We start from the raw sequence: 16,081 nt of genomic DNA, 5'->3' as shown, positions 1-16,081 counted from the left end.
AATAGTAAAAAATGGAAAACATTACCAAAATATCAATGTTTGCATTGTTTTGCTGAGATAGTATAATGATTTTATTTTGGAGAATATCTGTTCCCCAGACGGAGCTGTAGCAGCAGTAGAATCTGGTCAAACACTTCAGTTGAAGAATCAGAGAGAAACTATGACAACGGTGGGCAGCTTCTTAGATTATTATACATGCACTGCAAATTTGCGATGTATCCTGTCATATTCCAACTCTGAAAATGAAAATGCAAGCTAATGACTAGGAGATAGGCTCACATTTTACGCCCAACATATAATTATTACAACTGAATATTGTTAAGATGTTCAACAGTTATGGGTCCATACTTATGATGCATCCCCATGCTTCACGTGTGGGGAGCAGTTCTTTCTGTTTGTGTGCTGCACAAATGTCACACGCTTCTTTCTTCTTTGGAACATGCCCTGCTGTTGCTCTGCAGGGGATGACAAGCTGAGCATAGTGCAGCTTTCAAACACACAGCTCACATTGTGGTGTCAGTTCAAATAAACAAACATGTGCTAACAAGAGAGAGCAGCCCAGCCGATGCAGATCTGCAGTTTAAAAAAACCATGCTTTCAAGTATGCATGCTTTAAGAGAAACCCTGCTAATTAAGATTCTGTCCAAATATTAAAAGATCTAGATATTCTTATGTTAGAAGTATTGAGATCTGTTAAAACTTTAACATTACATGTATGTTGTGGATAGGTGTTGTTTTTGTACATAAAGGCGAAAAATAGGAACCTCCTCCGCATTTCCAGCTTCATCTGGAAACAAACCAAAGGTTTCTAGGGCATTGTGACATTCCTATTGATTCTTACATGATGGGTGTAGTACAGTAATTTGTGAAATCACAAAAGTAATGATGACTACATCCAATCTGGGCTGATTTAATGCAAACTATGAGTAGCTTTTAAATGAAACTTAAAAATAAAAAATAAACTTAAACTTTTAAAAGCTGATTGATTTCTATTCAATTATTTTAATTTCTTACATCAATTTACAATACCCCCACTGCTTTGTTCCAGGTGTCAGAATCAAGTGAAATCTGTGGAGGTGTGCAAAAAAAAAAAAGAAATTCCAGGTTGAGCGTGTAGATCAGGCCCCGTGAGGTGTGCACGTTTACAGGCAGGTAGAGGGCTGAAATGTGGATGTTTCTGTGCGAAAGGCGAGTGGGAGACCGGTGTCATCCAGCCCACCTTCCTGTGCGCAAGTGGGGGAGGAGCCGAGCGTCGGTCAGGTAAATACAGACTGCACACCACCGCATCTCCGAGGACATTATTCCACTTCTTGTTTGCAGAGCACTTTCACAGTCAAGTGAGCCATCTGCAGCACTGACACCTTTATGAAAAAACGAAGAGCTTTTAATGCATCCAGAGTGCCGTGCTCCCACATTCACAAGCACAAGATTACAACCTAATGAACCTCTGACACCCACTGCTTTTGTTGTATTATTTACATCAAACTACATTCATTTTTGAGCTGAAGATCACAGGGCCATGTTATGGGGCGCTCAGGCCATTAATGGCTACCAAGAAAAGACTAAAGAAACAGAAAAAGAGCTTAAATATAGAGAAAAGAAAACACCCTTTACCACACGTAGGAGGGATTAACACTTTGGAAGTGTGGTGCATGTAAAGTGTATAAGAATGGTGGCAGAAAAAAGGGAAAAATGTATTTTCAGTGAGGGGCAGAGATTCCTGACTGAAGCTAAATCTATTTAAGAGTGCTCAGTGTTGCAGAGGGGTTTGCGTTTGCTTTGAATTTGTAAAATTTATGATATTTTGTAAAGTTTTCTCAAACTCAAAATTGACCTAAAACTAGGTTTAAAACTATTCTTATAACATTGACAGTTGGTTTCCAGGGCTGGGCATTACTGCAAAATGCCGATTCTTTTTTATTTCTAATTTAACATAATTCAATCAAAAATCTATGTATTTCTCAAAATTATACCATAAACCAACTTTTATTCTGCTTAGACATACTATTTTAAGTAACTAATAAATAAAACTTAATAATTAGATATTTTATTACATAATTAAATATTTTTTCCTTATAAAAACAAAGAAAAACCTTTTTTGCCTAAAATTAAGTTACTTCAATGAAAAATCGGCTCACAGGTCTGATGAATTAAAAACAACATTTTTTAAATGAAAGTCAATTTGTGCATCTGAAATAAGTCAAAACAATAAAAAAAAAAAACACAATTGTCCTGTAATACCAATCCCTGCTGTTTGGACATAAACAAAAATAAAACTAAAAACAGGAACAGTAAAATATTTTCCCCCAACTTGTTTGGCAAAATCTTCAATCGATATATTAAGTAAAAAAAACTTTATTTAAAAAAAAACTGAAATAAAAGATTTGTTTAAATGAGCAATAAAAAATAAACAAGAAGGTTTTAGACCTACAGTTGGGGATGGTTGACTATGAAGCACAGAGTTAGTCCAAAACGTAACAGAAGACATTAACAACTTGTTTGAATATCCATGATAACCAAAAATTAGTTGAGATTTTAAGCAATATCCATCTCAAAAAGTAAAATAAATTTAAAAAACATCAGATCCTATAGCCTATAAGTCCGGACCAATCAACTGAAATGTTGTGGCATTAATTTAAGACATTAAGGCAGCTGCAGACAAACAACTGTCTTAAAAACCTAATTTCACTAAGTCAATCCTATCAAAAAAAACAGCAAGAGCAAAAATAATTTATGCTAATGCCGTTTAAAGGTGAGCTTTTTAAATCAGTTCGTGTACCTCATTAATTGCTAAAATGTCCTTTAAATCCCTAATTAAACCCAGATGGATTAAAAAAAAACTATTAAGAAAATAGTTGTGTAAAGTAGACCACATTGAACATATCTTTTTATTTTAACCCTCCAGCCAAAAAAATTAATAGCCATGAACTGAAATTTCAATAAATTTCCAAGTAGAACGTTGTATTCCAATTTCCTTAAGGACTCTATTATTAAATTATTTAAGTTCACACAATAAAGTGACTGATCTCATACTATTCATACGAATCACAACATTTCCATTTTCAAAATAAAGTGAATGGCACAATTTTAGATGTTAGAGCACCTACATGTCCTGTCCGTGATGCATAAAACTGTAACTCCATTCAAGTCTGTCTCACAAAACATTTGCAGCATGCCTGTCACCTGTCTGAAGGCCTGTGCGCTTTAGAAACGTATGCTTCACACTCTGTACATTTTGTGCCGTGTATTCCCTCATGATGCCGACACGTAGTCCTCTTTGCAAGCTAAACTGCACGGGATGCTCCATTTTCACACGTCTGCCCTCCCTGGATCAAGGTTTGGTCTGCAGTCAAAGTGTGCGCTTTATATAATTTGCTCTCGGCTGGGGAATGCTTAAAATATGCTTTTTGTTTTAGAGCCAGTGCAAGCTAATTACATGCACCCTTATCTGTATATGAAAAAGCAGGCACTGTATTTTTCACTAAGTAAAAGCACCCAGGCAGGTGTGGAATAGCCTGTGGGCATTTTTGCTGATTTGTGCTCCCCTGTTATTATTTATTTTTGCCTCAAGTATAGCACTTACAAGATTAAGGCAATAGCTGACACATTTATTTTTCCCTTCACTTGATATAAAATAATTATTGTCCAGCCTTATCAGTTGGCTGTTTGGAATAATAAAAAAAAGGCTATTTTCAAATAAAACCTGCTATAAATTGCCAAAAGAAACTTTGGCAATTTAACTCAGTTGAAGCTACTTTGATAGCTTGATGTAAAACTAATCCCTTAGGCTTGGAAAGCAGTATGACACATTGTGCCTGGCAGCAAACGTCCTCCATAAATAAGGAGACGTTCTGAGAATTCTCATGAATTTTACAGTGCAATCTAAGAGGAATAAATCAACATCAGGTTTTAATCAGAACGATCTAAGGAGATCCGAATGTAATGTCATGTTTTAATCACCTAAGCTCTCAGCCTGGGCTTAGCTGCATGTAGATCAAACAGTTCTTGATTTTATTTCATTTTATTTTTGTGTGCGAGTAAAATGGGATTCCATTTTCCATCCCCAACATACAAGTTTCAAGTCGTATCAGATAAATATGTTCTACTTTGATGAAACATAAACCCACACTGCCTTGTCGTTTATTGAAGGCATCACACTTTATCAAATCTATTTTTCAGCTCAGACCCTGAAGCCACCTTCATCACCAAACAAGTGATCCAGATGACATTACCCGGCAGAAGAGCGGCGAGCGCAGCTGAATCAGAGACTGACCTGTGTCGCTTTGGCTGAAGACAGCCATGGTTTGTCCGCCCACTGTTTGCATAGTGAAGGGATGATCCCTGGGGACCTGCACTGATGCATCCTTCTCCTCCGCAGAGCCCAGGGCCGCCAGTTCCTCACTCAGACTGAAACACACCTGAGGAAAACAGCTTAGTCAACACAATGGCTGGCTAGTCATATTACCAGCTGGCTCTTTATTTAATCAGATCAGGTCAAACATGCTATGGTGAAGCTATTGATTGCTGTGAGTCAGTGTGTGAACAAACAGATGGAATACAACAAAGCAGAAAACAGCAAGAGAAAAAGTGCTGGGGTTGATGCGATTACTTTTTTTTTTTTAAGTGTTTGGGGGTGGGGGACAATTTCTCACCTCAGTTTTACCTTGTTTTCTGTAAAGAGTAGAAGCAAAATGATCAGTAGAGCAAATTACATTTTTTCACAGCTGAAAGTACGCTATCTCAGAGTAGAAGCTATGCATTCAACCAGTTTTAGCTTAAGGGTGATTCTATAATTAGGGGTAGATTTCATGTCAAGCAAAAACCCAAAGTATCAGTATTCTTTTTAAATAAATAAACTACATGACTCTATAGTATACACCCTTAATGTGTTAAATGAATTGATTGGCAAGCTTAAAATCATATGATCTTGAAATAATAAATATTTGATTCATTATATCATCAACAGTGTTACGGACAAATGTGTAAAGCAAGAGATATATAAACATACAATATATATGATAACAAAGTTGTTTGTAAGTGTTTCAGTCCATTAACAAGATTTTTAGAGTTTATCTGTCCAACTGATCTGAAAATAGGACTTTTGAGCTTCACAATGGGGATTTTATGTGAGCATGTCTCAGAGGATGACACTTTTTTTCCAACACTAATCCATATACACTGAATGTGTGGAGATCTTCCCAATTATTTTTTTTACATTTCGTCCAACCTATAAGAGATTTATGGCACAAAAAACAGTAGAAACACAGTTGATGGAGAGTAGCACAGCCGACTGTTTTGACAGGTAACACGGTTAATATTGCGGCCCCATAAAACCTTATCCAAATCATATTTTTACAAGCTTTTTATGTATTTTTGCGATTATACTATCTGAAGCAAAATCACATAAACATAACGGTAACACAGTTGACAATCAATATATTGACTTAACATGTAGAAAAGAGAGACTTGCCACATAGTCTTTACATTTCTCAACAAAAAAGATCCAAATGATGTTGATCATGTGACTTTGGACCAAGCCACTGTTGATTTATGGAGGGGGGGGGGGTCAGAAATTAATGACTTAATGTGCATAAAAAGCAAAATAAATATTTAAACATGTTCATCACATTGTAGTCATTACTTTGAATAGATATTTCAGAAAAAAGTTACATAAAAAACACTTTAATGTTATTATGAAAAACATAACCTGACTTTTATGAAATTGGACAGCATGATAAAACCTAAAAGCTACAGTTTTGTATAAGTATTTTACACACAAAAAAGGACTCTATTCGCTCTTTATACCAAAGAGAAATATGTAAATGTGCCTTAATGTAGAAATGTCCATTGGCTGAAGTTAATAGCTGTTGATAAATGGACATGACTTGTTAGAGCCCCTCATGATAAAAGTGGGTCAGATAACTAAGGTTAAAAACAATAAGGTTTTCTCATACATACTTGCCAATTGTGATTTTTCCAACTTCTCCCTTTTCTGTGGCTTTGTCCCATTGCTGTGATAAGTATTTGGGTACCTAAACGGGAGTAAAATAATTATTTGTTAGTTTGTTTTTTAATTGGACGGCTTCCGTTTGTACGTAAACAAACCTTAACGAGCCACACGCCTTTGCTCTGTCTGACTCCGGTCAAGTTAACCTCCACTTTGTTTGACATATTTCAAACGACGAGGACTTTACTGTTAAACTATCTTTTTATCACACCTGTGGGTTTTCACGCTTCATAAAATAGACTTCCTGTCAGGCTTTTCAGAATAAACGCAGTAAGGGAGACGGTTGAAAATTAAAATGACAGACATTTTGTCGTGTGTGTTATTTATTTTCCTATTATTAAAACTACTTTTTGATTTAACATTCCGTCGTCACGAAATTAAAATTCTTAGTAAAAACATAACCTACGAAGTGTCATAAAAAGGGAGTTAAAATAGGTTTATGGTGAAAGTAGTGAAAAACAGGGGCGCATCCAAAAGGGGCGGGGCATAGCCACTCCCCGAAGCTCATTGGCTGCCCTCTGAGAAATTGGGTCCGCCAACTCAATATTAGACAAATCCTGACCAAAATAATTTAGTCAACATGTGTAACCGCTGATGGAGTAGAAATATAAATAAATTAAATCTAAATAAATAAATCAATTAAAAAATGTATTTGATGTAACACATATATGACTGATGTTTTAGCTCATATTAAAACTACATTTTCAGAAACTTTATACACTGTACAGTTATACAAAAATATAAACAATGAATGAACATTCAAATAAATCATTAAAGATTTAACATTTCAAATGATTTTATGTTGAGAACAAATTTCAAGACATTTCAAAGCTTTTTGGGGTTATTTATTGTTAAAAACTAATTGATTCATTATATAGTCTGAAAAATACAGAAAAAAATGGGATTTTCTGACAAAACTTCAGCCAGGAGTAGTAATAACTTTATTAAAAAAATTAAATGGCGTATTGTTATTTTGGTGGAAGCAATATATTTCCAATGCTAATAAAAAGAAAGAGTACATTTGTAAAAAAAAACAAAAAAAACTACATAATACAAGCACATACAAAAATTAAGAAAAGGGGCAAAGCCAGAAAAAAGTTAAAAATTGTTTGAGGTGAACATTTGAAAACTATATAGTAGTGGCTTTTTCTCAGTTTTTTAAAGAGTACTTGTGTTGTATGTTTAGTATGCTTTACAATGAGTAACAAAAGTAAGGCATTTTGGGATTTTTATAAAATTTTACACCTGCATTTGTAAAATTTGTGGAAACATCTGCAACTAAAAAGAAATGTATTGCAGATTTGAAAGCTAACACCTCTTTTATTTTTCATTTTTGACTTTATGATTTTAATCAAGGCAAGCCATACTTACATTGCATATTTTATAAACAGCCTCGGGTTAGATTAGCCTCATTGCTCAGTTAAAAGCAACAACGTTATTTTAATACATTTTATGTTTAATTTGTGGTCATGTTTAGTGAAAAGTAACAATATTTCTTTCTAAAGAAACGGTAAAAACTTCTTCCCAACCTCCCAGCACGTCAGTGTGCAAGCTTAGTATTATCTGACAGAAGATTGGAGGAAAACAGAATTGGCCTCCCTTGAGAAATTATTTCCTTTTGAAGCCGTTTGCTCCAGACAGAGGGTAATTTTGTGCTCGCTCCAAGAGTTTTCTTTGCAGCTCTTAACACTCCTCAGGGCTTTTCTGTCTGAGAAATGTTAGAGCTCTCCTACAGAACATTTACTGTTGGTTGTTTTACTGTCCAGCTGCTGTTGACGGTAAAGATTCAGGAAATTTAACGGGCTCTCTTCAGGAAATGTGGATTCTGACGCACATTTACACATGTGAGGAGGTTTGCAGAGAAAAGAAAAGGTGATCAGTAGAATAGCCCCCTCAGGAACTCTTAGGACAATCTCCACAGCTGTTCTGTTCTTGTTATTTTCCTGATTTAAACAAAAAAATGTTCCTTTTGTTCATTTCGGCTGTCCTGAATATGCAGTGTGTTTGGCATGGTTAAAGGGGTGTGTGCTCCTTTTCCACAATCATTTTAGGTCTGGAGAGTGACTAATCAGTGTGTTCATGGAAAAACCATTAAAGGATTATCAAATAAAAGGGGGCCTCCTGTTAAAAAGGTCCAAATTCCAGGTGTATTTTGACAACTGCAGTTTTGTTGACCATATAACAGTTTACAAAGAATCTGGGTAGCCAATTAAATGTAAAACTGAAATATTCAAACAGTATTTAGCAATCAGTATCATAGAATTTATTGGAATTTCTCAAATAGTAATGCTGATTTTATCAGATATCTAAAAACATGTAACAACCTTTAAAAAAGGGAGAAATGAATTCTAAAAAATCTGTGACTTTCACTTTGTATTCACTACCTACTGTTGCATTTATTTCGCTAATCTTATTTAAGCAATTTATGTTCAATTTATTATCATGTTTCAAAGATTTATAATTAATTGAATGCAGATGACCCTTGTCTTGAAAGAGAAGGATTGCATGCATAATGTTATGAGCAGTAACTAACTTCAGCAGACAAAAACCGGATATAAAGATGTGCTGGTAAAGCTGCTGCATTAAATAAGTGAAGATCAGCGCCAAAATTAATCGTTCTGATTAAAAAAAAAGGTCTACTATTTTCCTTTTGGTCCAAGCCTCATAAGGCTTTTGCATATGAAACAAGTTCAGTAAAGTTTAAGCAAAAATATTAATAATAACTGTGGCAGGATCAAGCAATATTTGTAGAGCACATTAACACATACCAAATAATTCCAAGAAAGAAATACTCCATTTTTTACTCAAGCTTTGAACAGTCGTTTGAAATTAGATCGTTGGAGTATACTGCCATCTAGTGGACAACCACTGGAAAAACGTTTGAATGAGAGGATGAATGAAGCAATGGATGAAACCTAAAAAAAAACCCACAGAAACTGCAATGAACTAGTTGGATTTTGGATTTTGAAATTGTTTATTTCAAGCAAACAAAACAAAACAAAAAACACAGAATTGTACATCTATACAGAGATGTATCAAAACTTAGGATAATTAGTTGTGGCGTTGATTAGAAAATTAATATACATGCGCATCCACACACAGTTGTGACTAATTCCATTGTTACTCTTAATCATAGATAGACACAATAACTCCTATGCATACAGACACTGAGACTATTAAATATTAAGTTTGTCAAAGAAGAGTTTAATAAAACGCTGAAAAGGGGGTGGGAGGAAGCAACTTAAATAATCCCACCCCTGTTTTGCTGTTTCATCAATCTGATGTCTCAGAAAAGAAATCAATTCATTCAAGATTTAAATTGTATAGTTATGTCTGTTTGTTTTTAGTTTTGATAATGAAGATTATCATCTTTGAGCAATACAGTCAGGGAATAAGGTTTAACTTTAATTTTAATACACACATTTTAAGACATCCTTATATTTACATTCAAAAAGTACAAAAGTATCAAAAATATTTTTCATCAGCAAAGGTTTTTTGTCAAATCAACAATTTTGACTATTTTGACTGCACCACTGTGCAGCCCGTCATGGTTATTTTTTAATGTTTTATAAACTAATAACACAATTAGTTTTAAATCATAAAGACTGGCTTAAAAAATTAAAACTTAAAAAGTGAAACCTGTATTGTACGCTGTCATTTCGTGATGGGGTTATTCCTTTGACAATGTTTACTTTCAAACGTATTTGATAGTCATTAAATAAAGCACTTCCAAGTAGGTCAGAAGAGTAAAGAGTAAACTTTGTAAAGTTTAGAAACTGAGTTGTTTAAAAGTTACAAACTAAGCCACCGAAAATTTTGATAGTTTTGATTTGGTCTGTTTGGTAATTAAATCAAAAAATAAACTTTTTCCCATTAGGCCTTACTCTGTTATCCAGCAGCATACAAAGTCTTGAGTGATTATGGTCACGACTTTGGTATCTCATACACTCACAAGGTTAAAAGAAGGTTTTAAAACCCCATTGTTAGATAGAGATTTGAGCATTCCAACAAAAAAAACTTACTCTGTTTCGCATCTTTCTCTTCAGAGTAACCTGACAAATCTGTGCAACACAGACAGTGATGCCAACTGAGCAGCTGTCAGCACTTTCTCATGAAACTCCACAGAGGAGAGCTCTCACCCACATCAAGACTTACGCATAGAGCCTCCAAAGTTCCCCAGGCTTCTGCTCACAGCTTATCGGCTTTATTCGGTTCTGTGGAAAGTGTGTGTAAATACAACACGCTAGGTGAGACGATAAATCGCAGGCCCAACTTCCTTCCATTACGAGGGCTTGGATCTGGGTGAAGCTTCGGCAGTCCTCTTCATGTCCTCTGCTGGATGAAGGCTTCATAACTCCCTTTTCATCAGGGATGAAATGAGCTTGGCACAATACTTCTTGTGGTTTAAACTTTCCCATCAAGGTCAGCCTCACTGTGGGGAAATTCACCCAGAAATCTGTGTCAGCCAGAGGATGAAGGGTGTTCTGACATTACTGGCACTGTGTCATTTTCCTGTCTTGGTTCTAACTTGAGTGACATGTCCCTCAACACCCAAATGTGATACAAAATAGATTTAAAAAAATTAAATGTAATATTTTTACAGTAAAGGTTTATTGCTCACCAAAGGCTGTTGCCATGGCAGCCTCCAGTGGACAAATTTAGTCCCTAAAATGTGCAAGCAAGAGACAAAAGGAAAACAGCCTGAAAATTCTGGCAGGTCTGTGCAAACACTGACTGTAGCTGTGGCAAAACCTTTTCTTTGGTCCTATGTTAACTTGATTTATAAAGACTTGTAAAATAGAAAATAAACTGAACGTAATAAAAATACATAAAGATATAACACACTTTTGAAGTGATTTGTCTTCTAGCTTTAGCATCACTCCAGCTGACAGAAAAGGGATTAATATTAATTCATTCTCCAGCACTTTTGACTTCAGACAAATACTTTGATGACCTGATGAGGGCGCTACAATCAAAAGTCATTGTGTTCTGGTGTAGTTATAAAAATAAGCTGTTGATAATTGTGGAAACAATTTCTAGATCTTGTAAAGAATACACAGTTATTTATTTGTTTATTTGAAACAGAAAAAAAACTGTCTTTCTGACATGAAAACATACAACTTCTAAATATGCTATTTTGCTGTGAGTTTGGTTTATGGCTCACTTTCTTATGAATCTGCTATCATTAGCTGGAAATTTTAAAACTCAAATACCAGAATGTAACCAACTGCAGGAAGAATCATTTTTCTCAAACATTGTTTGACTCAGCTTGACCAAGGCTCTGTGCCATCCTGGATTCACTCCTTCATTATTAAAACCAATGTTTCCACCGGCTGCTCTCCAGTTTCCCTTTCACTCACCACTGTGCATATCACAGCTAGGATTACTGTTTGATTAATTCATGCTTTTCTGATCATTTTCAGCAGTGGCATTCCTTTTGAAACACCAAAGCCTTGAATGCTGTTTTTTGGTCACACCAGCTAATCCTACAAACTGTGCTAATGTGCTGTGATGTTTAAACTGCATACATTCATAGCTGTGGAACTTTGTAGTAGGGCTTCATAGTAGATTGTCAGACCCATGATACATTTCTGGAGAAAACGTTGCTGACGCAAGTCTGCAGCATAAACATGTCCTTGAGTCTTTACCCTCATTCGACTTGTAAAAGAAACCAAAAACCTTCACAGGTATCTGGACAGATTGTATTTTCCTGTCCCTGTGGGTTGCACTTGAAAGTTTACCCCCCTCCTATGGTTGCCGTATGGAGTGGGCCCCCCCTCTTTCGGTTTTATTTGCACCTTAGACATGTAGGGTCCTTGGTAGAGGGGGTGCTTGGACATCACTGCAAGCAAGCAGCAGATCTCCTTCTGGCACCCTACCCGCCAATTTTAACCGCACCTTAGACATTTAGGGCCCCTTGGTGGGGAGGGTGAGGGGACATCACTGTGAGTAATCAGGAGATGTCCCCTTAGTGCCCTACTCGCCAATTTTAACTGCACCCCCCTTAGTACACACACCCCTCCCCCTTCAATATATACATTCCAACACAAACACACACACATGCACACACACACCCTCTCAAACACACATACACGCACACACATTTTGCAAGGAAGGTGGGACCTGGGTCCATCTGTCCCCTACCCTTTCCCTGGTGGGGGGTGCGGGCCCCTTGGCGATGGCGGCCGTGTCCCTTGGGTGCCGGCTCCCTGGGCCTGACGGTGCTCTCTCCGCACGGTGGGGGGGTTCATATTACATCTGAGCCGGGGGTGTTCGTGTCCCTGGGGGGTGGGTCCTGGTCCTTGCCCCTGAGCGCTGGGCCCCGCCAAACTTCCAACATGGCCGAGCCTGGTCGGGCCATATTTATAACACCCATTGTGGGCCGCCCTTTTTTCCCCGGGGTTCCCCCCTCCTGGGCGGGGGCGGCGGGCCCCTGCCTTGCTCCTCCCTGGACCAACCGTGGGCCGGGTGGGTGGCTGCCTGGAGTGCGGAGCGGGTCTTCCTTGGGGGGTCCTGGCTCGTACCTGGGGTTGGGGCGGGGGGATGCCCGGAACTCCTGGGTGGTGGTGGGGTGCTCGTCTGGTGCTGTGGGCGTCCTTCTCCGGTGGGGCCCTGCGATGGGCTCTTCCGGCGCGGCGGGGGGGCTGCTTTCCTGGCTGGGCTGGGGCGGCGCTCTCTTTCCCTCCGCGCATCCCTGCTCTCTGGCTCTGGGGGCCTCGCGGTGGTCCTGCTGGCCCTGGCCTGGGTGGCGGTCTTGGTCGCCCGGGGGGCGGTTGTTCCCTGCCTGTTCCCGTGTGGCGTTGGGGGAATTCCGGCTGCCGCTGCGGCGGGGGTCTGGGTGTGGGGGTGGCTGGGCGCTCCTCCTCCTTCTTTTCACATTCCACCATCCATTTTAGAAGAACATAAACACTCACCTGAGCACAGGTGTTAGCTCACCTTTGCACTTATAGTTTGCATGATTGAATGAATGAAAGATTTCACACTAGTTGGTTTAAAGGCATAGGTATGCGTTCGTGAACACTATCTGTTTTGTGTACATGTTGACATGTGAACATATTTTGCAGCTAGCAGGTGTGTTGATAGTATTTGAGTGTGTGTGAACAGGCCCCGCCCTTTTTGTACTACATTTGAACCGTACCGTAATGATAAACAACCAGTAAACCTGTCTACTCTATGCTGCTTCATGGTCTTACCCCCCCCTCTCACTATCACCCCCCCCCCCCCCCCCCCGACATCCCTCCCTCTTCTTCCCTTCTTTCCTTTTCCGTCCGGTCCAACACCAAAGATTTTCAATCATGGTTGAAATGAATAAAGTTTGGCCTCAATTACAAAAGGGGTTTATTCAGACATACCTTTGGTTTGTCTGAAGATTAATAACCCCTCTTGTTAAAGTAAAATATGTCCAACACAAGACGCCCTCAGCTCTCATCTGCCTGCCTAGCTGTTGGACAGGACAAGTAAAAAAAAAAATAAATAAATAAAAAAAAAAAGTTTACCAACAGATTTGAACAGAAACTGTAGCTGATTCATGAAACTTTTGCCAAACTCTTCTTAAAAATGTCTTTGGATGGAAGAAGCAGTTTCTGGACCCATTAAAGAACAAATATAACTTAAAATCACTATACATTGGATAATTTATGTGCATTTGTGCCACATATATTGCATCTCTTGCTGCATTTTTGAAAAATGACTTAGGTTTTCCCAATGCAATCAACGATAACAATTACAATACCGGTAATTACAATTATTATTTTTTGGTAAAGAACCACTTTTGTGGCTGTTTTCTTCAAGAGCTGTCATACTTTCTGTCTTAAGCATTTACAATACATCTCTGTGTACTTCTTCCTTATTAGCAGGGTGAAGGAAATTGAATCTCAAAAGAGTTGAGAAGTAACTGCATACCCCTCTGTTCCTTTATGGATTAAGGTGAACAGCTAGATGTCAGTCACAGGTTGTGAAAGCATACAGTGCTCACTAAGACTTTCTTTAAGAACAAGATGAGAGAATAGAGAATTTATGTGAAGGGTTGCAGCTTCAGTTTTGCTTTTTTATGGGTGATTTAAAGCTGCAGTCTGCCGTCTCTTGTCCCCATTTGTTTCGATGCATAAAGGCCCGTACACACCGGGACGAATATTCGCCAGGCGTTATTCGCCAGCGTTTTTCGCCACGTTTTTTGTGTTCACACCCAGGCGATTTTCGCTGACGATGAGTGGAGTGAACATGCAATTTCATTCCCTGACATTAGATGGCGCTTAATGTAAAACAGAAATACTCCTGTACACAAGGTGGCGCTGCGCAACTTTACGCTTCTGAAAGTCGCTTTTCACTCAGAAGAAGAGAGCAAGTATTTACACGCTTGTCAGAATCAAACAAAGAAAACATGAATATTTCAAGCACCAGTAGCTCCAACTGGTACTTGGTTCGGGGATATTTTAGAATGTCCGTCATTATTTCTTCGCGGCAGTGTAGACGCTACTTGGCGTCTATCTTCTTCGCTGGTATGTGTGCTCAGCAAGGCAGTTTTGTGTTTGAGCGCCCCCAAGTTGTGTTTTACTGTAACTTCAGAAGCTCCAGACACGTGAGCAAAAGCGCCATTCTCATTGGTCGAGTAGATTTCGACGCGACGCGTCGAAAAAAAAAAACGAACCCGAGGCGTTTTTTTTTTTTGACGCTTTAACGCCTGGCGTTTTTTCGCGTCGGTGTGCACACTCTCGTTGGTGCCCTTTGTTTAGTCACGAGGCGTTAAACGTCGGCGAAAATCGCCGGCGAAATTCGTCCCGGTGTGAACAGGCCTGACTTGACAGGAATGAAGTTAAAATCTGAATCAATCATATAGCTAATAATTTAATAATTGCAATGGCTTTAAAATAACTTTGTGTCCAATGATCTGTCAATGTCTGATCGTCTGATACCAAAAAGGTTATGGAGACACCTGAAAAGATAAATAAAAAAGGAGAATAACTAATGTACAGAAAAGACCAGAACACTAAAAAAAAGAGATGTTTGACTGAGAGTTCGTTGACCTTGGCAACATTAACAATCACCAAATGTGTTTTCTTCTCTCTGCCTCTTTTACTCACTCTGTCTGACACAGGGGAGAGACAGAGGCCCCAAACAGTACCTGTGTGTAGAATAATCCTGCAGTGTACCCAACACCTGTGTCTGCAGAGGGATCCAGCAGCTCTCTGTCTGCCTTTGTTTCACTAACACTGATGTCCTCCTGTTTTGCCCAATCAAAATAAAACGTTTATCACGTATCAGATTTTTATGTCTTTTCCTTTAAAATATTTGAAGTTCTTTCTAAACATTGATTTAGTTATTTATTTGCTAGTGCAACTATCAAGTTATCTGTAACTGTTGCACATATTTACACTTCGTTGATAAAGTAAATTTTGAATTAATTATTGTGAATATTCGGTTCATTTATTTAGCCTGATGCTATATAAAACAATTTCTTGTAAACTGATTAATTAAATTAAAGAAAGTTAAGCAAAAATTATGTTTACCAAACTGCTGTTTATGATTTGGAACAACCCATTCCAGAATGTAGAGGGGTTTAAAAATCTACAGATGTGTTACATAAACGGAAACAACAATTGAAAATAAACACAAAAAATTTCTAATTGATACGATTTTTTTGTCAATATGAAAGAAAAAAAAATTATAGATCATATTTCAGACTAAAACAAAACTATTTCATGAGTGAAAACGATTATAATTAAGAAAATCAAAATAAACTATTTTAATGAATGATTTGTGTGACGTTTGCAAGGTAAATACATCATGTTACTCTTCATTTAGTTTTTTTAGTTTTTATTTCAATGTGTACGTAAAAATCTAGATGGTATAATCCAGTGTGGTGTCGCGTGGAGCGCCTTCACTCGGCTCTTTACGGCAAATTCCGTCGATGTTGATATAAAGTTCGTGAGCCGCCGCCTCACCCAGACTGCTTTATGTCTGGCAGGAGAGGCCATGCGCAGTCGCCATATTACGGCACACCCCTCCCTTTCAGTGCCGTCACAGCACAGATCCACAGCAGCCGCGAAGGAGGCCACATACTGAACGTCGCCGCCA

General features: G+C 38.1%; 1 protein-coding gene across 1 annotated transcript in view; it reads right to left on the bottom strand.

Annotated features, from left to right (window-relative positions):
- LOC101164354 (general transcription factor IIF subunit 2) overlaps nucleotides 1-6,299 on the bottom strand; it is a 49,678-nt gene extending 43,379 nt beyond the window's left edge. The window contains exons 1-4 of the mRNA XM_004081687.4: nucleotides 6,106-6,299; nucleotides 5,959-6,032; nucleotides 4,653-4,671; nucleotides 4,274-4,418 (exon numbers count right to left, since the gene is read on the bottom strand). Coding sequence (XP_004081735.1) covers nucleotides 4,274-4,418; nucleotides 4,653-4,671; nucleotides 5,959-6,032; nucleotides 6,106-6,171 — 304 coding nt within the window. The 5' untranslated portion in view covers nucleotides 6,172-6,299. The remainder of the gene's footprint in view (nucleotides 1-4,273; nucleotides 4,419-4,652; nucleotides 4,672-5,958; nucleotides 6,033-6,105) is intronic.
- Between the last annotated feature and the right edge of the window lie 9,782 nt (nucleotides 6,300-16,081).

Source organism: Oryzias latipes, chromosome 21 (genome assembly GCF_002234675.1).
Source record: "Oryzias latipes chromosome 21, ASM223467v1".
Taxonomy (NCBI): Eukaryota; Metazoa; Chordata; class Actinopteri; order Beloniformes; family Adrianichthyidae; genus Oryzias; species Oryzias latipes.
Note: the sequence above shows the minus strand (reverse complement) of the source record. Positions and strands in the feature narration are given on the sequence as shown.